General features: G+C 35.6%; 1 protein-coding gene across 6 annotated transcripts in view; it reads right to left on the bottom strand.

Moving 5' to 3' along the window:
* PLS1 (plastin 1) overlaps positions 1-26,815 on the bottom strand; it is a 97,400-nt gene continuing 70,585 nt past the window's right edge. For all 6 annotated transcript variants that reach the window (XM_027584211.2, XM_035727858.1, XM_035727859.1 and 3 more), the window contains 10 exons: positions 26,366-26,531; positions 26,142-26,284; positions 24,148-24,243; positions 21,733-21,925; positions 16,976-17,054; positions 13,013-13,127; positions 7,246-7,379; positions 6,696-6,819; positions 647-771; positions 1-404 (listed from right to left, as the gene is read on the bottom strand). In XM_027584211.2, the coding sequence (XP_027440012.2) occupies positions 269-404; positions 647-771; positions 6,696-6,819; positions 7,246-7,379; positions 13,013-13,127; positions 16,976-17,054; positions 21,733-21,925; positions 24,148-24,243; positions 26,142-26,284; positions 26,366-26,531 (1,311 nt within the window). In that variant the 3' untranslated portion in view covers positions 1-268. The remainder of the gene's footprint in view (positions 405-646; positions 772-6,695; positions 6,820-7,245; positions 7,380-13,012; positions 13,128-16,975; positions 17,055-21,732; positions 21,926-24,147; positions 24,244-26,141; positions 26,285-26,365; positions 26,532-26,815) is intronic.

The following is a 26,815-nucleotide window of genomic DNA, read 5'->3' as shown; positions in this document are numbered from 1 at the left end:
TTTCAGAAAATGAAAATAATTTAATTATGAAATATCAGCTTGATAATGAGCATATTATTATCAGTATTGACTGGTAAATTAATTGCATTATCCAAAAATGTTGACAAAGTCTAAGTAGTATGAACAAGATATTGAATTCATTAATGAATTATACAACTAGTCTAAGCATACAAATAATCTCTGGTTTTATACCCACTACATTTCAGAATTCTGTAAACTGTGAGACATTCAATGTGTTTAATGTGGCAGAAAATCATTAAATGTTTCATTATTTTATTCTGTTCAGTCCCTTTCCCATTAAGCATGCAAACACGGTCATAACCATCTTTGGTTTCACTTCTACGAGGTCATCAGGTAAGGCATATATCCGGGCACCGATCTTTCGAGCAACTGAAATGGCATATCTTGAAAAGACAAGAAAAATATCTTATTAGTTGTTAGCTACTGTGTTTTCACTTAATATATGTTAAGAATGAAATATTTTGATTAGATTAGTGCTTTACAAGAAAGTTAAGTTTGAAAGTCTTTAAATCATAGTCTCCATATAAGTTGTACTTAAAAATGTTAAAGACGTAGTAACCTTACCTGTAAGGACTTACAAAATTAAAGAGCCACTGTGTTCTAATTTAAACCATAAAAAGCTTACTTAGCATTGTTCAGCTTGTCCTCCTCAGATAAGTTGTCTCTCTTGATCATTTCTTGACGAACTGCATTTGGTGCAATGGCATCTATTAAGTCTAGGACAGGTAAACTAGTGCTAATAGATTTGTCCTAGAAAATAAAGAATGGATGAACATTCATAAACATCTTACTTTTAATTTTCATAAATGGCAAACTGGGTCATCACCATATAACTGAAAGCAACTTATAAATTTTCTTTGTACTGAACATTCAGCTTTTCTGCAACCAGCACACATCACAAACCATTTACAACAAGCTTTTCCTTCAATCTTTACAGAGCTTACAGTGTGGAGTTGTTACCATACCCAAATAGGGTTTGCAGATGTGACAATTCCTAAAGTATGCTAACTACAGTATCCATTCTGTAAAAAATAACTTTGAAAGGGACTAGGAGATGAATTTTAAATTAATAGTTTTGTAAATTCTAGTAATATATTTCTTAGACCATCGATTCCTAAGCCTTCACTTGAAATTTTTCAGAAAGAAAAATGAAAATATTAGTGGAAAGGAACATTTACAAAGGCATTATTCTTGTTGCTTTACATGTCCAGCTTGTTTAATTCTCCTTACAACCTGGTAATAATTATGATCTCTCTTTCAAAGAGGAAGAACATGAAGTTCATAGAGCTCAAGTGACATGTTCACACAACCAGTAAGTACAAAACCAGTAATTGGACCCATAACTGTCTGATTATAATGCCCAAGATTCTCTCCATTTTTGAAGTCACCTCCAAGCTGAACTAAAAATGAACAACCAAATTCTAGTGGATAGTCATTGCAGTGAAAGCCAGAAATCCTGGTCTGAATTGTTTTACCACTTACCAGTACTTGAAAAAAGAAAAAAATCACTTATTCTGTCTCTCAGCTTGGATAGTGGCCACTGCTGCTTACCTACCCAGAATCTATTCTTTCCTTACTACTTTCTCCATCCTAACAGAACCCACATTTTTGCTCTGTGTCCATACCTCCCTCACATGGACATGTGCTTCAAGGAAAGCTGAACCCATCCACAGCTCCAGGGGTGATCCTGAACTAGTCCAGGCCATGAATTCTGGGCGTAGGGTGATAAACTTATTCTTTTTTATGTATAAAGCATACAGTATATAAACATACAGTAATATCCATGGCATTAAAATTTCAGAGAGGGGCATTTAGGAAGAAAACATCTAAAAAGACTCCTTCGATGAACAAAAACACTAGTCTGAACCAAACAAGAGTAATCCCATCTGATTACCACAGTGATTTAATTTGGGCCTAATTTAATTTAATGTGAGGTCCTTGCTATTTTCTGGAAGAGCCATGAAAAACCAGCAACCCTCCTCCTGTATGTGAATGAGAGGATGAAACCTTTGTCCCAGCTAGCAGCTATCCTATAACCAAGAGGAAAACCAGCTATAGGGTGAAGTTGGCACTGTAGATGGCAAAGCAGAGATGAATAAAAACCTCAGTCCTGAATGACATTCTTCAATTACTGTTCAACCAACCCTAAAATCTACCCTACCTCTGGATTTCTGCTATTCTGTACCTTTCCTTTTGGTTTAAACCACTTTAAATTGGGTTTCTGTTACCTGAAGCCAAAAGCAAGCACCCTTTCCTAATCGCTACCATGAGAATGTCACAGGATTCTTGGGAATATTAATATAAGTGAAAGCATCTACTACAGTTCCTAGCCAAATTAATAAACTTTTGAAAAAACAATTTGAAGCCATGTGAAGAAAAGTAACTGTCTACTTTTTTGGGTCATGATATGTAAGCCACTACATTTATTAATTTTAGAAAAATGTATATTCTTTACTTTCAGGAATGTTCATTTTATGAAACAGATTTTTGGGGAGAAGTATAAGTAGAGGAGTAAAAATAACTAGGGTCTTTAAGTCTTTGATGCTGGTAATCTGGATCTGGGTGGGGGTTTCTTTGGCATCTTCCTTATTTCTGAAAAATTCTCGTATTTGTTTTCTCAATGTGTAGTCTGCAGACCACCTACATGAACAACACCTGACATGCTTCTTAAAAGCATAATTTTATCCCTGTAAATGAATGAGTCAGGTTATCTGTGGATAGGGCTAGGAATCTGCTTTTTTAATAAGCTTCCTAAATGACTCTAATATACCATTATTCTTTCTAAAAAAAACTTAACATTCATGCCATTCTATAACAAATTTAAAATTTCTGTGTGCTTTTCACTTTTCTATGATGATTCAAAAACATACAAGTGGCTTGGGCGCCTGGGTGGCTCAGTTGGTTAAGCGACTGCCTTCGGCTCAGGTCATGATCCTGGAGTCCCGGGATCGAGTCCCGCATCGGGCTCCCTGCTCAGCAGGGAGTCTGCTTCTCCCTCTGACCCTCCCCCCTCTCATGTGCTCTCTCTCTCTCTCTCTCTCATTCTCGCTCTCTCAAATAAATAAATAAAATCTTAAAAAAAAAAACAAAAACATACAAGTGGCTTAATTGTGCTATATTTTGATTACTTATTTACATATTTGTGAGGGTTTTTTTAAGACTGAGGAAAATTATTTTGTTCATTTGTTTTTTTCAGCTTTATTGAATTATAATTACACATTAAACTGTAAGACATTTAAAGTGTACATCTTGAATATTTGATATATTTATATGTTGTGAAAGCCCCTTGTACCGAGCCCTTAAGACGTACCAGGTACTATTGAGCTCTTTACATTTGTTAACTTAGTTTGATAACAAACTCAGATGATAGGTATTATTAATATCTCCATCTTAAATATGGGGAAACTGAGGCATAGAGAAATAACTTGCCCAAGGTCACACATACTGAATGTATGAGCCAGAAGTAAATTCAGTTTTATCTATCAAGAGGTGTAGTCCAGTTGTTAGTATAAACTGCTAAGGTTTCTATAAAACACACCCTTTTCATGTGCTTCCTACTCCCCTTAGCTGATTTTTATAGTATGCTGACACCCCACACAGTGATTCCTGTCTTATTTGCTTCCTTTCCTGAACGGTGAGCACTCTGAGGGCATTATGTAGCCCCAGTGACACAAAGCACCTGATATAGAGTAAGCTTTGAATATTTATGAGATGAATGAGCAGTATGTCACACAACTAACAAGTGTCTGCGCTGAAGTCAAATCCAGGGCCACACAACTACAGTTTGGCTTTCAGCCTGCAGTTAGATCTGCCTGTGAAATCCAGCTATTCTGCTTAATAGTTAAATGTGTAACAGTGGACAAGTTGTTTAACTTTTTTAATGTTCTTTTTGCTTATAGAGTTATTGAGAGAATTAAACTGTAAAGTGCTTATCATGGTGGCACAAAGAACTCAATAAAGGGGAATTATGATTATTGTTATGGCTGATATATCTTCTTTTATTTTTATTTTATTTTAATCTCAGTGTTGTTAACAGAGTGTTCTATTAGTTTCAGGTGTACAATATAGTGATTCAACAATTCCATATATTACTCAGTGCTCATACACTTCCTTATGTTGATGAGGGAAAATTACTTTGCAACTAAAAAGGGTAAATTTGTCTTTTCTACAATTTCTCAGTATAGCACTGCCTTGATTATGATTAATAGATTCTTACTAGTACCATTTATTATAGCCTTCAAAAATAATGCCTTCTACAGTTGGAAAAAAAAGCCTCCCCACCCCAACTATTTTTTAGCATTTGCTGCCAGATTTCTTAAGTATAGTCTCTTTAAAGATTTTATTACTGAGCATCTACTAAATAAATGCCAAGCACTTTTGCATTATGTTTCTGCTACCTCTGTTCTAAGTAAAACTCTCAAGTCCGCTTTTCTCTGTGAGCTCCCTCCCTTAAAGGGTTTGTGTACTCCTATTTTCAACTATCTCTTCTATTCAACTGATCAAGTCTGTATTCCCAGTTTTAATATTTCCTTTCATCCAGCTCATTTCCTGAACATTACCTCAAATCCAACAAGCTTAAAACTGGACTCATCACCTTTTCCAGAAAGCAACTATACCTCCTGACATTCCCATTTGTTAGTGTTATCTGTTTTCCAATTACCCAGGCCTAAAACATCAAGTTTTAATTCCTCTTTCTCCTGTGCCTCCCTAAATCAAGAAGCCAAACCCTACCTGTTCTTTTGCAATAGCAAATAACTATCCACTGTTAACATGCCCAGTGCCCACCCCCAACTCCATTCAGATCCTTATCATTTCACACCTTGAGTTCTGCCTCAGCTTCTTAGGCACTGTCCTTGAATTTACACCTTTCTTCCTCCAATCCATCCTGCTCACCACAGTCAGAAGAGCATTCCTAGGGGCACGTGGGTGGCTCAGTTGGTTAAGCATCCGACTCTTGATTTTGGCACAAGTTATGATCTTGGTGGGGAGTCTGCTTCTCTCCCTCTCTCTCTCTGCCCACCCCCCCACACACACATGCGTGCCCACACTTGTACGCTCTCTCTCTCTAAAATAAATCTTAAAGAAAAAAAGAAAAGTATTCCTAAAATAGTTACTTATTTTTACATTACTTCCGATATCGATAAACTTTTATTAAGGCCAGATACCTCCACAATCTTGACCCCAGACTATATCTAGCACTACACCCTTAGGAACTATCCTCTCTAGCCAAACTATTTCTCCTAACCTTCTCAGACTTGGCTTTATTCAAGATGGACCCTCTTGTAGCTTGTTATGAAAATTCCAGTTATGAAAACTTTGTCTTTCAAATACATGGTGAACGCTATGAGGGCCAAATTAATTTCTTATATTCTATATCTTTACCTATAAATGTTACTTAATAGTAAGAGAGCTCAATAAATATGTTTCTAAATATTCTCATTGTATTTGATTTAAATATATACATGCTTATTATTTTTCATCAACTAATGTACAAATGCATAAAATTTCATTACAACAGTTTTAATGAGTAACTATCAGAGAATTTCATATGTCCCTTTTCCTGTTTTACGTTTTTAAATTGTGTTTTATGTCTAAAATATATAAAAACAAATCATGGACTGAAAATTGTTTCTCTTTTTTTAATAAGCAACAGCAAAAACTCAAAATCATTAGTTCCTTCCAAGATGGCAAAAAGAGAAACATACTTGAACTAGGACTCAGGCAACATCTCTGCTGTATTCCAGCTGTCTGGTTAAAACCACTTTGGGGCTCAGTATTTAGTAAAGATTTAATTTATCAATTTCTGACATTTCTCCTGCTCTAAAATGTTGTCAAACATATAGAACAAAGGAAAGGAAAAGACTAAAGATGGATAGATAACTCTTAGGAGAGCTTAGGGTTTCATCTGTTTGCACTCTTTTTTTTTTCTTAAGATTTTATTTATGCACTCTTATTCACTAAAAACAAAACAAAACCACCAAATTGCGGATTTTTCACATATAATAAAATCACAAACACAAGCCTCACTGGATTCATGTGTACAAGCAGACATGCTTATTTGTAGTTAACATCACCTTGCATGCAAAAGCGAAACACAATGGAAATGAATGAAAATTAGTGGGTATGCATGTGCAGATTACATTTTTGAGTGCTTTATGAATCATCCACAAATGCTCGGAAGTGAGTGTTAGGTGCCATTATGAAGCCAGATGACAAGATTTTTTTTTTTTCCTACCAGTTTTCTCAATTCCCACTTGAATCGGTTTGGCTGGCTCTGTTATGCCTTGGAAATGATGTCAATACAATTCTGAGACTGCTGCTAGGGAGCACAAAACATTATAGGTCCTATATAAACAATGGCTTTTTTTATTTTTCTTTTTCATTTGACAGTTGGGTTTTTTGGCTCTATTCTATTTCTTTTTTAAGATTAGATGACCAGAGCCTGATAATATTAACCTGTATTTACACTCAACAGGACAACCAATCAAAACTATAAGAATTCAAACATTTATTTTTGCTTCAGATGCCAAGTAACTAGTAAGCCTAGGTTCATAAATTATGTTTCTGATATATAATGTTACTGTAACTCTGAACCTAAACCAATGTAATTTCCAATAAAAATTCCTTCCTGAACTTACTTACGAAAACAAAATTTTAAAATAGCTTTTGATTACCTTGAAGTTGGATATAGAAGTATTTTTTTTTGCACTTTTAAGAGTCTGATTGACCCATTTAATAATAATTTCATCATTTACTTTTTCACCCTCTCCAAGATCTGATAACACATTCAATGTGTACCTGTAACAGAAAAGATGTATATTTGAGAGTGAAAGGGGAGAGAGAAGGGGTGAAATTTGCTCTCACATCATTTATATCAATATTTAGATAAGTATTTAAATATTTTGGCTCGAATAAATATTTCTAATGTTAGATATTTGAACTTAGTCACATTCCAAAGTTGCAAAGCTCAGTAATCAAAAACTACTATATGGTATTTTATAAAAACAACTCCTTACAAGGCAGTTTTTAAGAGGCATTAATAAAAGTGATTATTTCCAGAGATTGATCCACTTTTAAACAAAATATATTATCAATGGCAAATCATTTTAAAATAATTTTACATTTACATGTTTCTTCTGTTTGTTATTCTCAAAAAGAGCTAAAATTTTAGTTCATATGACTTGCTGAAGGAACCAGTATTGCTATAAACATATCAGCCTTTACCTTCTCATCAGCTGCCATACCAATGCCAGAGTAAGTGTTGAATTCCCTTCATTTAGGTCCTGCCCAGCAATGCCGACCAAGGAGAATTTAGCCTTATTCTTCCCAAGTTCCACTGCATAGTTACAGTTTTCAATCTATGAATAAGGAAAAGTTTTGGTATAAAAGCATATTTTTAGGGCGCCTGGGTGGCTCAGATGGTTAAGCGTCTGCCTTCGGCTCAGGTCATGATCCCGGGGTCCTGGGATCAAGTCCCGCATCAGGCTCCCTACTCCTTGGGAGCCTGCTTCTCCCTCTGCCTCTCTCTCTCTCTGTCTCTCATGAATAAATAAATAAAATCTTTAAAAAAAAAAAACATGTTTTTAAAAATATATCTCTTGAGTACACCAGCTCTGTTCAGTCATTTGAAAAACAACTGAGGACACCTTCAATTTAGATGACAGAATATCATTTCATAACACTGAAATTAAGGAAATAATAATTATTCCCCTTTTATAGCTGAAGATATCAAAGCACTGAAGGGTTAACCTAGACAGAGAAACAACTGGCTAGAAAGTTTTAAGATCTTACCCTAAAAGTCTTGACTATCCAAGATTACATAGTTTATTAGTGGCAAATCTGTGACTAAAAACCTAGGTTTCCTGCATTCCATTAATAGAGTTAAAAAATACTCTTTTGTCTAAATTTAAAACTAAGGAATAAAGAAATTGTTTCATTAAGAATCTAAAACCTCAGGGCGCCTGAGTGGCTGTCGCTAAGCGTCTGCCTTCGGCTCAGGTCATGATCCCGGGGTCCTGGGATCGAGCCCTGCTCAGTGGGAAGCCTGCTCCCTCTCCCACTCCTGTTTGTGTTCCTGCTCTCGCTGTGTCTCTATCAAATAAATAAATTAAAAATCTTTAAAAAAAAAAAGAAAGAATCTAAAACTTCATCTCCCATTTCTTCATCCAGGTATTACTCATCTTCCAAAATGTAGCTTTTAGCTCACGTTCTTGAACAAAGGCTTATTAACCTTAACTATACCAGCTAATAACAATCTATCCCTTAATGAACTTCCAATAATGCTTATTTTGTATGGCTCATGCACCATCTTCTACGTAGCAATTTATGTTCTTTCTTTTGTCAACCACAGGACAGGCTCCTTTAAAAAAAAAAAAGATTGTATTTATTTATTTGTCAGAGCGGGGGGGAGCACAAGCACAAGCAGGGAGAGCGGCAGGCAGAGGGAGAAGCAGGCCCTCTGCTCAGCAAGGAGCTAGATGCGGGATTCAATCCCAGGACCCTGGGATCATGACCTGAGCCACAGGCAGATGCTTAACCGACTGAGCCACCCAGGCATCTTTGGACAGGCTCCTTTTAAAAATTATAACATGTACAAGTCTGTATCATACTCTTCTCCATCCCCAGGCCAGAACCCATCACTGTGCCCCGCCTACACTAAGAATCTGAGGAATGACCACCAAGTCAATTATTTACCTACCTACTTCTTTCCAGTGTTATAAGTCTAGTTAAGTCCTTTCTCTAGTAAATTTTTTTGTCTACTTGGCCTCTGTAGATGTTTATTATCTCTAGTCTTCTTATCTCAGGGGTGTGTGTGTGTGTGTGTGTGTGTGTGTGTGTGTGTGTGTATAAATTCTTAGGTATTAGAATCTTTTTCTCCAGTGAAATTGTAAGCTCTCATAATCTTATAATACACAAGTAGTAAAAAGTGCTTACTAAATACTTTTTGGAATAAACATTTAAGAAAAATGGTGTAACTGGTTTCTTCTGATTTTCTTTCCCAAGTTAGTTAAGACCTCATTACAAAACAGTTCAATGTGAGATATACAGATACATTTTTCTTCCTAAGAAAGTATTTCTAGGAAAGGTGAGAAAGGGACCACACAATAGAATTTGCACAAATAAATGGGTATTGTTGTTTAAAAAAGAAAATCCAAATTCCCAAAGATCAGTTTGTTACAAATAAAAATGCATGAAGATCCTTTGATCCTGCTGTAGCATCTGCCTGGTTCTCTCAATAAGTTTCATAAAATCTTTGATAGGTATGCATTTTTTTAAAATACAATGAGATAATATTTTAAAATTCTTTTTCCTAGTAATCATATTATACTATAGATTTAGACTGCCTAATAAAAATATGTGCTATAGAAATGTACAGAATTGAAAAACCACCAGATACCTAATTTATAGAAAATAGCATCAAAGTTCTGATTATGTCACAGTGTGAACAGGAGAAAAACCAAGCATATTTTCCGCTGACACCTGTTTCAATGGGAGAATTTTCTAGCAAATGTAATAATAATCACTTTTGTGCAAAATGTGTTTCAATGAAGGGCCATCTATTTTACAGTTAGATAAAAATTCCCAAGTGTAATGATAGTGAGAAGGGTGCTCAGGGTTACTAGAGGTCGGAGACGTGGATATGACCAGCAACAAAAGGGTACCTGGAAATGGACGCTAACATAAGGAAATAGATGTGTTCTGGTTTTTGTGGCAACAGTTGATTCCAAATTTGGCAAAACTTCTAAGATCTGGAGAGGTACCAAACTAGAGAAAGAATAAGAAATTCAGCTCTAGGGATAAGCCTTGTTTATGGTACTACTTAACACTCTAAAAGTGGATCTGCTCTCCGAGGATGTAAATATAGAAAGTTAAGAGCAGTGGGCCAAGAACTGAGCCTTGGATACTTCTAGAGGTGTCAGGCTAAAAAACGAAGAATAGGTAAGAATAAAGGTAAGAATAAATACAAAGCAAGCAAGAAAAAAAACTGGAGAATGCAGTTTCATATAGTTAATGGGAGAAATGATTATCAAGCACTTCAAATGCTTTGGAAAAAGTGAAGCTTAGATCATTTGGAAAATGAGAAAAATTACATAAAAGGATACAGGGTTCCAAGTGAGAAGAATTACTGAAGAAATAATGAAGAAAGACTATTTAAGTGGTGCAACTTTATGAACTTCACAAATGAAGCAAAGTGATGTCTGATGAATGCCCAAAGTCTCTAAAATAAGCCTCTATGATACTTTGTCATGAAAGTACTGTTTCATTTTTTAAACATCTTGAATTTATTACAGGGCTTATGCTCCATTCTATAAACAGCTGGTATTTGTTGAAAGGAAGCATTTTACATATGATTCACTTGTGACATCTCATAATTAAAATTCCAGATAAAATGAGTGGTTTAATTTTTGTTTTCCTATTACATTTTGCATCTGCTTACTCCTAAAGGAACTAGAAAAAGAACAAAGCCCATAGTAGAAGGAAGGAAAATAATAAAGATGAAAGCAGAAATAAGACTTAAAAAAACAATAGAAAAGACTAAAGAAACCAAGAGTCAGTCTTTGAAAAGATAAACAAAATTGACAAACTTTTATCCAGACTCATCAAGAAAAAAGAGGACTCAAATAAAATCAGAAATGAAAGAGAATAACTGACACCATAGAGAGACAAAGGATTGTAAGAGACTACTATGTAAATTATATGCCAACAAATTATACAACCTAGAAAAAATGGATAAATTCCTAGAAATATACAATCTTCTAAAACTGAATTGGGAAAAAATCTGAACAGACCAGTAAGTAGTAATTAAATTGAATCAGTAATCAAAAATCCCCCAGCACTTGAAGTAATGAGCACTAGGTGTTGTATGCAACTGACGAATCACTAAATTCTACCTCTGAAACTAATAATACAGTATATGTTAATTAAATTGAATTTAAATTTAAAAAAATTTTAAATCACCCAACAAAAGTCCAGGACCAGATGGATTCACAGGTGAATTCTACCAAATATTTAAAGAAAAAAGAAGGAAGGAAGGAAGGAAGGAAAGAAAGAAAGAAAGAGAGAGAGAGAGAGAGAAAGAAAGAAAAGAGTTAATACCTATTCTTCTCAAACTATTCCAAAAAATAGAAAAAGACAAGAACAAGTTTTGGTAAGGGTGTGGAGAAAAAGGAAAGCTTGTGCACTGTTGGTGGGAATGTAAACTGGTACAGCCACTGTGGAAAAGAGTATGGAGGTTCTTCAAAATATTAAAAATAGAAACACTACACAATCCAGTAATTCCAGTACTGGTATTTACCCAAAGAAAATAGAAACACCAACTCAAAAAGATCCATGCACTCCTATGTTTATTGCAACATTATTTACAATAGCCAAGAAACAGAAGCAACCCAGTGTCCATTGATAGATGAATGGATAAAGATGTGTGATATATATGTGTATACACACACACACACACACACAGGAATATTACTCAGCCATAAAAAAGAATGAGATCTTGCCATTTGCGACAATATGGATGGACCCAGAGGGTATTATGCTAAGTGAAATAAATCAGCCTGAAAAGACAAATACCATATGATTTCACATATATGTGGAATTTAGAAAAAAAAAAAAAGCAAAAAAAAAAAAAAAGCAGAAACAGACCCATAAATACAGAGAACTGGTGGTTGCAGAGGGGAGGAGGGGGGAATGGATAAAATGGATTAAAGTGAGTGGGAGGTACCAGGCTTCCAGTTATGGAATCATCATCATTCATTTCCCAGATAGTCTCCCACTGACTGTAATCAAGTCACTGCCCTGCTCAAAAATGTTTAATGTCTTCCCATTACTTCTAGTTTAAAATGCAAGCTCTTTAATCTGACAGTCAAGGTTCTCAACACTTGGCTCCAGTTGAAATTTTTAGGGTCTTCTTACCTATTGGAATCCTCTGCTATAGCCAACATATTCCCTCCAATTCCCAGAAATGCATTTTATATTTTCCCATCACTATCCCTTTTCCTGATCCTTAGCCCCCTCTCCACCCTCCTTTCTCAAACTCTAACTCAAATACCGTCTCCTGCATGAAGTATCTCATGATAAGTGCAGCCTGTGGTCTTTTCTTCCTTAGAACTCATAATATTCACTTCGATAGGGGTGCATGGGTGGCTCAGTCAGTTAAGTGTCTGCCTTCGTCTCAGGTCATGATCCCAGGGTCCCGGGATCGAGCCCCACATCGGGATCTCTGCTCAGCGGGGAGCCTGCTTCTCTCTCTCTCTCTGCCTGCTGCTCCCCCTGCTTGTGCTCTCCCTCTGTCAGATAAATGATAAAATCTTTAAAAAATACATTCACTTCTACATATGTTACACTACATTAGTTTGTACACATATCTCTAATTTTTTTAGGCTTCTTGAGGACCAACTCCATGTCTTGTACTATTTTATATCTTGAATTGCACTGTATAGGTAGTAGGTAATCAGTAAATATCTGTCAAAAGCTACTAACAAATAACCAGTGAAGATTTGGCAAGTTCTGGGGATTATAATATAGGAAAGCATTTATGATGCACCTCAAAGAAAATTAAGTACTACAACTTGTTAAAGACAAAAACAGTTACATAAAGTGTCTGACTGAGCGAACGGTCTTCATCTTTCCAAACATTTATAAAAGGGCTATTAAGCTTAACACATTTTGGGTTAAATCAGAATCATGGGAACAGGGGCGCCTGGGTGGCTCAGTCATTAAGCGTCTGCCTTTGGCTCAGGTCATGGTCCCAGGGTCCTGGGATCAAGCCCCACATTGGGCTCCCTGCTCAGTGGGAAGCCTGTTTCTCCCTCTCCCACTCCCCCTGCTTGTGTTCCCTCTGTCACTGTGTCTTTCTGCCAAATAAATAAATAAAATTAAAAAAAAAAGAATCATGGGAACAGACCACACGTTACTAAGCTTTATGAAACTCCAAATCCTTTGTTTCATATTAGAACAATAACAACATATCCTTGGTGATTATCTCATTCACCTTCTTCATGTTCCCTCCAAGAGCAGGATAAGGAGGTTTGTTGACCTGGCTCCAGTTGACCGGCACGCGGATCATTTCATAGAGCTGAAAGACCACTAAAGCATCTGCAAGGTCACTAAAACAAGAGGAAAAGATGATGAAGGAGGAGGAAATTTTATTAAGCACAATGGATATAGGCTTAGGTCTTCAAAAACACAACAGGGTCATTTAATCCTTAAAAAAATGACAGGACAAGGGCAGCTGGGTGGCTCAGTCAGTTAAGTGACCAACTCATGATTTAGGCTCAGGTCATAATCTCATGGGTCATGAGATCAAGCCCTATGTCTGACTCCATTTTCAGCAGGGAATCTGCTTGAGCTTCTCTCCCTCTGCCCCTCCCCCCACTCGCTCGTGCGCGCTCTCTAAAATAAATAAAGCTTAAAAAAACGACAAGATGTATCATTTGACCCAGAACTTTTTTTTTTTCTTTTCTCAAATTATTTAAATTCTAGTTAGGTAACACACAGTGTAATATTGGTCTCAGGAGCAGAATTCAGTGGTCAACCCAGAATCTGTCCAAAACTTTTTTATAAATGTTTACAAAGACAGAAGTAAAAAGACATTCATTGCCACATTATTCATAAATTTGGAAGCAACTTAAGTGCCTGGCAGTAGGGGACTGTTGAATAAACCATCCATACCATGGACTCCTGGTCCACCATAAGAAATAAGGTAGATCTCTATGTACTGACATGAAAAGCCTTACAAGATATATTATGCTTAAAAAAGCAAGTGGCAGAACACTGCATACAGTTCACCATGTATAAAATTTATTTTCAAAATTGAGAGTATTTAAATACCTATATGTGCTATGGACTGTTAACAGCAATACCTCTGAGCAAGAAAAAAGGAATATGGGAGATGTAAGAGAAGTATTATCATGTTTTAATTCATTCTACTTACTTACACACTTCCTGAAATTTGTACAGTGAGAGTAAGTTCATGTATTACTTACATATGATTTTTAAAACCTTTAAAAATATACAAAAATCACAATAGCTACAAAGTAGGCAGTTGTTCATGTTAAATAATGAGGGTTAAAAGGAAGGAATTTATGAGCAAGTAGGCGTTATTGAAGTAAGAATAGTACTACTTTGGATTCAGAAAAACACATCCTTCTGAGATGCTCAAAGTATATCCATTGAGTCTGTTTTCAGTTTTGTATGCTAAGGACATAAAGCAACATCAATTGATTTTGAAAATTGCTGGCTCTGTGATGTATTATGTGGTTTTTCTCTTTCAACAGCTTGTTCACAGAGTTGTTTTGCTAAGATTCATATGAAAGTTACTTTGCAACTCTGGATACACACCCTATGGCAGTGAAGGGGACTGGGCCCTGTGCTGAGTGATGGAAAGATAAAATCTATTATGAAGGCAATTAAGAGCTGACTGGGTTATCTATAAAAGCACATGGAGAATTTTATATAAAAAAATTACTAAAGGATTTGTTGTTTTTTTTTTTAAAGATTTTATTTATTTGACAGAGAGAGACACAGCGAGAGAGGGAACACAAGCAGGGGGAGTAGGAAAAAAAGAAAAAGGCTTCCCGCCAAGCAGGGAGCCCGATGCAGGGCTTGATCCCAGGACCCTGGGATAATGACCTGAGCCGAAGGCAGACGCTTAACAACTTAGCCACCCAGGCACCCAACTAAAGGATTTGTATTGGTTCTGCATTTTTCTTTTTTACTTTAGGTGAATTCATTCTTAGTTCTATTTAGAAAGTATTATTATTCATGTTTTGCAAATAGGGAAACTGAAGTCCAGAGAGTTGAAATGATTTCCAGAGAATTCAAGATGTATTCCTGAAGCAACCTGTCATAGAAAAATTCTAGGACTAACATTTCTTCAAATATATTAAATAACTTGTGTAGGGGAGAGAATTTTCATTTAAAATCAATCTAAATTATGCTAATGCTTTGGTTTGCTTTAGATTTGGTGTACTGCAGGAGAGGAGTTAAAATAACTTAGGGTTTAGGAATATGATCCAGACACAAATTCTTGGACACACGGTTCTGGCGCCAACTAGACCTCTGGCTACTGTTTTTCTATATATGATAGTTCTCTTGAGGGTTATGTTACTTTTGAGAATTTTCTGAATTCCCTTTTCCAAAATAAAACTACATATGCCTAGAAGTCCTATGCTAGCACTTCAGGACTTCGACTAAAAAATGTGGTCAATTCTCTCCTCCACTGTCAACCATAGAGAACTCTAGTGATCATGACATTTATGACAAAGTTACCATGAGTCTCACTCAACAAATCTTAGTCCCCTAGTATTAAATTTACTTTGTAATTTAAAAAGAAATTTACTTTGAAATTTACATGCTCATTGTAAAAAAAAAAAGCATATTTAAGTCATTAAGATTAAAAATAAGTCTTCTCACTACTCTCCATCCTACTACCCAGGATGCATACAGTTTGGTATTCATCCCTCTGGGGTTTTAAAAAATTCATATACAAATGTGTATACACACAATTTTTCTGCAAGATAAGAAAACAGTTTAATCCCAACATTTTTTATGCTATAAATGCTTATATTAAGAAAAGTTCAAATAAACAACTTACCATGACACTACAAAGAACTAGAAAAAGAAGAAACTTATCTGAAATTTAGTAGAGGAAAGAAATAATAAAGAAAAATCAGAAATAAATAAGAGACCAGAATAAACAATAACTTAACATTGAAAGTAATGACCAGTTTAAAAAAAAATGGCAATGCTTTGTATATACTTAATTTTAAAATAAAAATGGAATCACACTAGACCTATTATTTTCTTCTTTTTTAAAAAAGATTTATTTATTTGAGAGAGAGAGCGGCAGAGAGGGGATGGGGGTGGCAGAGGGAGAGAATCTTAAGCAGACTCCCTGCTGACTGTGGAGCCCCACACAGGGCTCGCTCTCACAACCCTGAGATCATGACTCTGAGATCACAACCTGAGCTGAAACCAAGAGTCGGGTGCTTAACCGACTGTGCCACCCAGGTACCCCTGATGTATTATTGTTTTCTCTCAAATATATATTACAGACATTCTTTCCCATTATTCTATAAAGATCTTATCCCTCCCTCACCCCTCCTCACCCCCAGGATTTGATTCCTTTACTGCCTTGCTACTATAATGAGAGTTCCAGTCTAAATGATATATATCTGTCATCTAGGTGGAATTTACACACTTTTAAAGAGTTCATCAAATATCAGTCCATCACATCAAAGCCAGTTACCATAAGGTAGTACTGGTTTTAGATTTTATTTTTTTAATCTTTTTAAAGATTTTATTTGAGACAGAGAGAGAAAACACAGCGGGGGGAGGGGCAGAGGGAGAAGCAGACTCCCTGAAGAGCAGGGAGCCCAACAAGGGACTCGATCCCAGGCCCTTGGGATCATGACCTGAGCCGAAGGCAAACGCTTAACGGACTGAGCCACCCAGGTGCTCTAGTTTTAGATTTTAAACAAAATTTTGCATGTACACCAAGAAGCAGAAATTACTGTATCATAAATCCTCAACTGGCCAGTGAATTGGTCTTTTGAGGTAGATTTTGGCAAAAATAGAAAGTGTGAATTATAATTTAAAATATTGATATAATGATAAGAACAATTTATAAAATATTACTATTCTAATCTGTTACAGTTGAAATATTTTATTTTTCTGATCAATAATTATAAAAGAGTACGATGAATTATCTTTACCAAATTGGTTGTTTATATCATCAAAAATTGTAACTATTATCATATTCTGATCTTTTTAAATAATACTTTACTTTTCTTTAAAAATCCATTGTATTGCCAATCTCCAGCATTCTGAAATTATAAATGTTGGTTAAAATTCTTGTGATTTTTAGAAAATGTACTGATGTAAACATACCTATGGTTTGAAACTAGAAAAGTTGGATTTTGGCTATAAAACTAAAACACAATAAAATACTTACCTGTACAAATGATTAATGTATGGGTTGACCCCCAGGGAATTCATCCAGTTCCGAAATGTTCTCTCTTCCTTGCTCTCTCCTAGAGTAGACACAAGTTCATACTGATGATTCCGGACAAAAGGCATCAAGAAATATATTTTAAGCCATCCTGGCAGTTGCAAACCAGCCATACATACTTTGCTGTGGTTTCTATGATACTACAATCTTTTGGGGAAAGGTAAGTCTTACTGCCAAAGTCCCTTCTCCCCACCCCACCCCCCTCTGTCCAGAAGGCCTCCATTTGCTCTAAATTTCTCTCTCTACAGTCCTTTGATGTCTGTGAACTACTGAGTCATGGGTTTCTCTGTCCAGAAAGTGACAAAGAAACTTATATGGTCATATCTGTAGTTACGATTACATGCAAAAGGGACTGGCTAAAAATTAATGAAACAAAATCTTTTAGCAGTCAGGGTAACATCAGCACAGTAAACACAAAAGAAAAGCTGTGCTTTTCCCAATGCAGTGTTTCTAAATTTGTATAGATTTTGGTTTTACACGGGGAAGTTTCTGGGCACGCAAACTCACATTTTAATTACACCAAACAGCAATGAAGGGGAGAGGGGGATTACAGGTAACATAAAAATAAGCAATGAAGGGACAGAACTATTTTACAGGCTTCCTGAGTTATTTTAGATTGTCACTACTGAAAACACATGAGGGACACAGCCCCCAAACAGGGTGCTAAGAGAAAGACATCTTATCCTAGTAAGTCCCTAGACCTCAGAGATCACCTCAGCAAGAAACTCCTTGCAGACACTTTTAACCTGTGATTACCTAGCCTCCCTGAGCATTCCCTTCATAGCATCTATAAGAAAATGTGGGCTATCATGTACCACAAAGTGGGCAGAGAGCGAGAGGGACTCTCCTTGCCATGTCTGCTTCTAGTCATCTCCCAGACTGCAAATCCTGGTGACTATCTGTAGTATTATTTATTTTCAGCAAAGGTAGGGGGCAATGGAATGTCCTAACCTACATCTCATCACCAGACTCGTGAAAAACTGAAACATTTACACCTCTCATCACTTCTAAACTGTAGGCTAGTTCATGTCACTCTCTAGACTTTGACTCATGTGGGTTTCCCAGAACAATGAATCATCTAAATCTATAACCATCTGGGCCCCAGGGACCCATTCCTATAGAGCCATCCCTGCAATCATCTTCAGAATAAGTGCCACAGGTAATATAACCTTGCACACCCAGAAAAGAAACCAAACCTTATAAAATCTAAAGGATTCTGTTATTTTGTGCAGCTGTTCGGGAAATAATCTGTCCACTATATTTTCATTTGATTTTCTATGCTAATACCTAACGGCATTCCCAGAATCTACTTTAATTCTTACTCTATTAAATTGTGTAGCCATATAATTTCTTAAATTTTGTTCCCTCTGGCCTGCATAAAAGGTAATGACCAGTCTGTTGTATTTGCCACTATCACTTTATGATAAATAACCTACTTGAAAACCCTTTAAAAAAGAACCAAGTTAAACTAAATATCCTAGGAACCATGCTTCCCTGTTTGTAGGAGTTATTAAACAAGTATAAATTAAATATCTGAACTTTCCCCAAAGCAACATAAATATAAGTGTACTATCATCAACAATTTGATGCATGTGACTTGGATTTACCTTTTAGTTGTTTCTATATTAAAATCTGTAATTGATTTTTCACTAGTAATTAGAGAAATTTTACATTATTTCCTTCTGGGAAAATCCAAGTTATGTTTTAAAATTACAAACACTGATAGTGTAACAACAGTCTAATCTTTAATTGAAATAATATCCAAATTCTGCTGAACCGGATGATACAGCAAATAATACCTAAAAAGATACTAGTATTTTGACTGAGTTCTGAAACTGTTATAAGCTTCAGGGGTTCATATTTCTTCTCATTGTTCTCAACTGATTATATTGTTATTATTTTCATTTTTGATGCCTGGAAAGTAAAATAGATTATGTAAGTGAGCATTTATTTATCTAATGCCATTTCAAATTGTCTTGGTAAATAAATGCTCAAAGCCAGAAGCACTACGCATTTGTGCAAGAGCCATGATAAAGCATTACAAAAACATATGTATTCCAGATTGTAAATGTTGTCTGTATTGCAGACAACTAAAGCAATCCTAGAAGTTAAATGTTGATTGCTGATATAAAAGATAGAAAAAACTATAAAACATTCCGTTTCAGGGCCAAACTTATATCTGCAATTGACAAAAATTTCAGAAAAAAATAACAAATATACAGTAAATAGACTACTAAGAGGAAAGAAAAGGAACTAACATATATTTAACACTCACTAAATGTGCGAAGTGATGTTTTCCTCTTCCCAACCTATTACTGAGCACGTACTGTATGCTAAACTCTTTCATTCCTCAAAGGTCATTTTAACTTGCTCTGTAATTCTTCAAAATTAGTATTATTAATCTTGGTTTATAGATGAGAAAACCAAAGCTCATGGAAGTCACACAGATACTAAATGGTGGACCCATAATTCGAACAAAGTGTAATACCACGGACTATATATTTTCTATCACCACAAATGAATTCTGAGATGGCCTCTCTATACATAGCCCACATATTTGGCTCAATTTAATATGAAGGGTTTTTTTATTCAGTTGGGCTTTTAATTTTCTCTAATTCCATTCAGATAAAATTCTTTACCAATGAGAACATGAATATGGGATGTGATAAAGTCAAGCTTCAAATTTCATAAGGATCTATAAAAACAAATTTACAGAGGAGAAATTCCAATGACAGTCGAAGTCAAATACATTTTTTGGCAGACGTATCAGGATATACATATGTTCTAAATAAAGATGATTGATAAATATTTCCCATAGTATCTTCTTATATAGAGTAAATACTAATGGAAATGTTTAGCAATCCTATTCACACTGAAAAATTCCAAAAGCATGCTGAACACTAGCAAAAGAATTCAAACATGACAAAAGAGCGAGCAAGTTGGAAAAGATATCTAGCAAGAACTCAGTGACTATAAAAAGATCATTTTTAATATGCCACTCTAAACAATGCCTTCTATTGTAAGATACAGAGGCATTTTGAAATTTTCCAGACTGATGAAAACTTAGCAGTCTTCCGTTTTAATTTTTTTAAAGTTCTAATCCCTCACCCTCAATTTCTCTGCTGAAAAATCTATACTTTTATCTATCTTCCCACTCAATTACATACCTATGCAGAGAATGGTCTTTTTTTTGTTTTGAGAATATAGTCTTTATCTTTCCTCTCAATTACATATCTATGTAGAGAATATAGTCTATTTTACTGGACCTCAGGAAGAGTGAATTGAATTAATCATATTCCTCAAAGAACATACTTGTTAAATCTGAAACTTCTTTCATTAATCAAGAAGATGCAATTATAAAGTGTCAAGGACACTGGAACTCTGGTTTTGGCAGTCAAAGAGAAGAAGATCATGAAACTGATTTCTCATTCTATCCCCCTCCCCGGGGAAGGAAGGGAGTAAGGCAGGTGATGCGAGAGAAAGGACTCTGCAACGTCAGATTCTCTCTGCCAACAAGAATCCTACTGGAAGACTGCCTTCTCCAAACCAGGGCAACTAGTGAGAATATTTTAGGATGGGCCCCTCCCTCTGACTGCTGCCACTGTTTTCATGTTTAGTTCTGATTCTAATATGGGTTTGGGTATGCGTATGAGAGTATGAGAACCAAAAAGAAGACAGGCCAGGAAACAAAGATAGGGAGAAAGAACTAGATAGCAAGAATGTTTCTGTCGTCACGACAATTCATATATCATAAGCTTCAATGACAGTCAAGAAATGTAACATAACTAATACAAATAAAACCTAAACAGATCCTTCCAAAGATTACCAGTGATAAAAGGTAAGTGTGTTTATTCACAGGAGAGGGATAAAGGCTTTACAACACGAAATCCAATTGTCAAAACTGATTTTTAGTGTGTTTACAACTATAGTATCCCATCATTATAGAAAGCAAATTCAGGGGAGAGTTTACATAATCAAGCCTTGCTATGCTATTCTAATTCAGTTTCATTTGTGTTTCTTCCTTGTTGTCATTCTTTAGGCATATTAAGACAGAAAAAACACAGCATGAACAATGCAAAAAATAAATATCAACCCAGAGAGAAAGAGTAAATGGTACTAATAAAAAGAACATTCAGAATGAATGTATTTATAGGGTATAGAAAAGTACTAAATACAGTACCTACATTAGGAGGGGTCAAATCTGCATTTCACGAAGCAAAACAGGAAAGTATTATAAATTATGAGACAGATAACAATAGCCCACACACAACAAGACAAGTAATGAATATTTAAAATTTTTTCATGTACATTAAAAACATTAAAAAGAGAACAATACTGGAGTCAAACTGTAGCTTTCAAAGGAGAAAAAAAGCTACAAAATGATTATTTTTTCCAATAGATAATTCATTGTCCATATTGGTGGTGGAGTTATGTTATGTGGCCATTTAAGAGACTACTTTAAATGTATGATAGTTTTCACTAAACTCTGATGGAGAAATGACAGACAAGTAAGATTTACCCCAGCATTCTCTTTTAACAAAACCAACAACCACTTTCCTTAATATGAACTTTTTAATGGATGCACATGCCTACACACAGTAAACTGCATCTCCCACCACAATCCCCTACCTCTGACAGTGAAGTGGTCAATACCACAAGAAGATGCAACAGTGAAGCAATTAAAGGCAGAAAGAACATACCTTCCAGTAAATTCATATCGATGTCATTATCAGGCTTGTGTAGGCACGGGTATGTGTTAAACAGATTAGCTACAAAAGCTAAATTAAGTTTAGGATTGCCTGAAACCACATCTGCAGGAGTAACAAACTGTTTGCAGCCCAGTTTATCTGCTTCTTGAAGCATGAATCCAGCACGCTTCAGGTCGTTTTTCTCCTAAACAACAAAATAAAACAAAAACGGTCAACATTAAACTTTTGATTGGCGTAATTTTTTTATTGATACACATATTTAAAAGTAATCACTTTTCTAGAAATATATTAAATGATAGATCAAAATAAACTCTCAAATTTTCTATCAGTCAGCTCCTACTGGTCAAATTATAGATAATTTGGTCAAGATCATACCTTTTGGCTAAGAGGCTTAGTTATCTCACCCATTCTACTCTGAATAATATTTCCAGTAGACTCTTTTCTCAATGAAAAACAAGTTGGGATACAAATAAAAAATTATTAAAATCAGAAGAATAGCACTTTTCACAAGTGCGAAATCCTAGAAACAAACCAAGTGCTTGTCAACAGGAAAGGAGACAAACTGTGTCATATTTATATAGTAACATCGAACAATGTGAGTGACTTAGCAATATATGTTCAAAATAAGCATTTAAGTACAAGGTAATAAGCTTTATGTGAAGTTAAAAAGTAAAATGACAAATTTAGTTTTGTAAGGGATATATTTGGTTGAAAGAAAACTATATAAAAAGAGAAGCAAAAGAACAATGAGCGTAAGACTGAAGACGGTGATTATCACATTAAGGTGAGGCAGAAAGATGGAATAGGGAAGAAGAAGAAAGCTAAACATAAATTACTATCAAGGCCTTAGCTTTCTTGTTGGAGTGACGGTTCATACGGACTTGTAGTTGTTAAAACAACTACAAACAAAAATAAATAAAAAGAGGGACATGCACGGACCCATGATGAGAGTGTATCATGTCCAAGAATTATGACTTATCTCATTTTGTGCATCAGTTACAAAAAAGTAAAAATGTAAATGAAATCAGAGAAAGCAATAGGTTTAATGCTATTAAGCAATAAAAAGTTCCTAACGTAGACACGAGCAAATAATAATATGTGGACCTTATTCAGATCTTAATTCAAATAAACTATAGAAAGAAAATCTGACATTTAAGACCAATTGGAAATGCCAATGTTGACTAAATATTTTGATGATATAGATTATTGCTAATTTCTTTAGGTCTGATAAGGTATTATGGTTATATTTTTCAAGTTTATCTTCTAGAAATACATATTGAAATACTTATCAATGAAATGTTTGAAGCAAATGTTTGCTTCAAAATAACATGGGAGAGGAAGTACAGGTGATAAATGAATAAAGACTAACCATGAGCTGATAGTTGTTGAACCTGGGGGATGAGCACAGGGTAGTTTATTATACTGAGTTTGTTCATTTTTTTATTATGTTTGAAATTTTCCGTACGTTTAAGTTCTTAATTTTTTGACTCAAACTAATTTGCTAATTTTGCAGTTTTGCAATACTTTCTCAAATGTTTCATTGTAATAATGTAAAATATAATTCATTTGTAATGACTCAATTTGCCTTTAAAACCATTATGGATGTTGCACTTTAAATACTTAATAGATTTTCATACAAACTATATCTGATCAGATTTTAACGTTGAGACAGAACTATCCCCAGTATTTACAACTTATGCTAAAAAATGGGCTTCCTAGGAAATGCATTAGCTAGGCCAGGATCTGCGTCAGTCCTTCCTACACCATAAACACTAGAAACTGCCATCTTTTATTTTGTGTATTTCTGAATATAAGTTGGAAGAACTGATTATCAGTTGCTTAGCAATGGTTTGCTACTCCCTTTCCTAGTATACAGTGATAGTCACCAAAGTACCCTTGTGAGTTCCAGTTATATTGCACCAGGAAGAAGTGGATGTACGGTTAATTCCACACATACTCAACATCAGAATTCTGTAATTACCCTTCTTCAGTTATCACAGCCAGATGGCTTAGTATGGAGATCTGAAGCCTAGGGCATGAAAAACTTCTGAAGAACAAAGGGCCAAGGTTTAATGAAGAGCTGAGGACTCCATCAGGGAATGCTGCCTATAGAGAATTGCACTCTAAATCTGACTGTACTCACTAGTCAAATTCACAGAGATAGAAAGTACAACAGCAGTTACCAGGGGTTTGGGGGAGAAGGGAATAGGGCGTTATTGTCTAACAGGTATAGATTTCACTTTGGGATGATGAAAAGTTCTGGAGATGGATAGTGGTGATGGTTGCACTCACTGCAAATGTACTCAATGCCAAAGAACCGTACACTTAAACATGGTTAAAATGGTAAATTTTGTCAATGTATAGTTTACTGAAACATAAAAACCTTTAATTAAAAACCGTACTTACATTAAATCCTGAAAGGTCAATGGTAATGGTACGTTCATCACCCCGGTCACCTTTTGGCGCAATCTGATTAAGCAGATGAAAATAGGCTCTTGAATCCTTTAAGGAAAGACATGAAATAGAATTTTTTAAATGAATAAAATCATCATTTGATTTAGGGAAATAGTACTCAAACTGAAGAAATTGTCCTCATCTTAAAGAATGGAATAACTTAGTAACTTTACTTATTACTTACAGGCTCCTGAATGCACTATGCTGGTTTCACACCTCACAGCTTCTAGCGACACTGTTCCCTACACCTAGAATACCTTTCCTCACCTTTTCATGTATTTACACCCCAAGCGTCAGTTAAGATTAGGGTCAAGTATTATCTTCTGGAAGCCTTCCCCCCTTTAACTGAGACTGGCCTTGTCACTTCCTCTGAACAAGAGAATGCAATGAAAGTGATGTACTGGGGCTTCCAGGCCCAAGCTGTTAAGAGCTTCTGCTTCCTCCCTCTTGAAGTTGGCCTCCACGGAGGAAGTCCAACTATCTGAGACTATCACGCTGTGAGGAAGCACAAGCTAGCCTTATGGAAAGGCCTCATGGAGACGCTGTGCGGCACTAGACATGTGAGTGGTGCCCTTGTGCACCCTCCAGACCAGCCCAACTGACAGCTGAATGCAAATGAGTTTTATCCCAAACAAAAGCATCTGAAGCAGAACTACTTAACCAAGCCGCATTAACCCACAGAATCATGAGAAACGATATGGTTATTTTAAGCTATTAAGTTCTGAGTGGCTTGTTAATACCAATATGTAACTGAAATATCCATCCACTAAATGTCTATCTCCCTGTGTAACTGGTGAGCTTCTCAAGAGCTAAATCTTTGCATCCCCTATGCCTGGCATAATACCCCATAGGAAGGATTTAATAAAAATCTGATGAACTGAATTTTAAAATAACAGAGCTCCCCAAAATAAATTTTTAAATGAGTATATAATAGATGAAAGCAGAGAAATACAATGTCACTTCAAAGAAGGATTGTCATCTAAGCCCATCATGACAAGAACATAATCTGACTGAAGGTGTTAATATAGCTAGAGATAAAATACGGATAAATGCCAATGCTGATTAGTCTGGGTGGGGGAAAAAAGCATAGAGAAGGAGTCACAGAGACCCAATCTGGCAATGCATGTCTAGGAAGTGACCATGGGAGAACTGTTAGGCACACTGAATGTTATAGTTTCACTGATAAGCTCTCCCGGTAAGGAGAGAAGCATTTCAAGCTATTTTGGTTGAGAAACATACCTGAAGAATTCTTTTTGTCTACTGATTCCCTGTGCCCTCAGATATTTGGTCTCCTGTTAGCTGGTTATTGGCAAAGTGGTAGTAAGAATGTTGAACTGGTCAGGCCCACAAGGGCCGTTAGTCCAGTGAACAGAGGAAGTCTCAGTCCAAATTAATAGACTGACATCCTCATTATAACTTAGTCTCTCTGTGGCATATAAAATGGGAAAGAATGCTTTAATCTGCTAGGGCTAGTATCTCCTTCTCACAGCCAGTTGTAGTTCTTCTTAAATACCAATAAACCAGTTTTTCTTTACTGCAAAAGAAAATTTTGTCCTTTTTATATTTTTAAGTCCTTATTTAAATTCCAGTTAGTTAATATACAATGTAATAGTAGTTTCAGATGTACAATACAGTGATTCAACACTTCCATACAACACCTGGTGCTCATCACAAATGTACTCCTTAATCCCCATCACCTATTTCACCCATTCCCCCATCCACCTCCCTTCTGGTAACCATCAGTTTAAACCAGTTCTTTTTTAAATAAAAGGATTTTGCAATTATAATTGGGAGATCCACCTCAGACAGAAAAATGCAAAATTTCATTTTCTACACTGTGTCCGTATGAAATAAACTTCAATTTAAAATTAATTCTGAACACTTTTTGTTTTTCTGCATTCTACATCCTTATTTTATATCACAGTTATGAACATTAAGATATAAACCTTAATGTCTTGGCTGAAGTTTTTGATGGTGTGCCATCCTGCATTGGTCAGGTGGTAGTTCACCCATCGCAGCAGTAATTCCTCTGGAGAAAGCTTCATCAGCTCTTCTAGATCCTCACCTTCATTTAGCAATGCAATTAGAGCTGAAAAGAAAACAATGAAATATAAATTTTTCCCACAGTAAGTACATGTCAATGAAAAGTAAGTATTTTTGATGATCTTACCTTCGTTCCTGGAAATCTCAATATCAGCCAAAAGACCAACTTTGATGATCTGCCAGAGAAGTCCCAAGACCAAGTGAGGTTTTCCTTCTTTAAGATCCTGTGCACCAATGTTGACCACTGTACAACCGATGGCTGAGGCAGAATTCAGGGCTAGGTTTAAGTTTTCCTGAATTGCCGCAAAGAAAATTACGTGTGAGAAAGTACTTTCCAAAGTCTTATTGACAAGTTGTAAAGGTAAATAAAAAGCAATAGATTGTGAAAATTCAGCTTTTGAAACATAAGTAATATTTATACAAGCAAAATACTACTATTCAAAGAAAAAAAATCCCATGGTTTTAACTAGCAGTTTACTACTTGATCTCTTTCCCTTGCTTTCATAGTTACTCTTTGTCATTTTCATCCCTTCGTATTTCTCTTCTTTCATACATCATGATACTACATAAACCCATC

This window comes from Zalophus californianus, chromosome 1 (genome assembly GCF_009762305.2).
Source record: "Zalophus californianus isolate mZalCal1 chromosome 1, mZalCal1.pri.v2, whole genome shotgun sequence".
Classification (NCBI taxonomy): domain Eukaryota; kingdom Metazoa; phylum Chordata; class Mammalia; order Carnivora; family Otariidae; genus Zalophus; species Zalophus californianus.
This window is presented reverse-complemented; position numbering and strand designations above follow the sequence as displayed.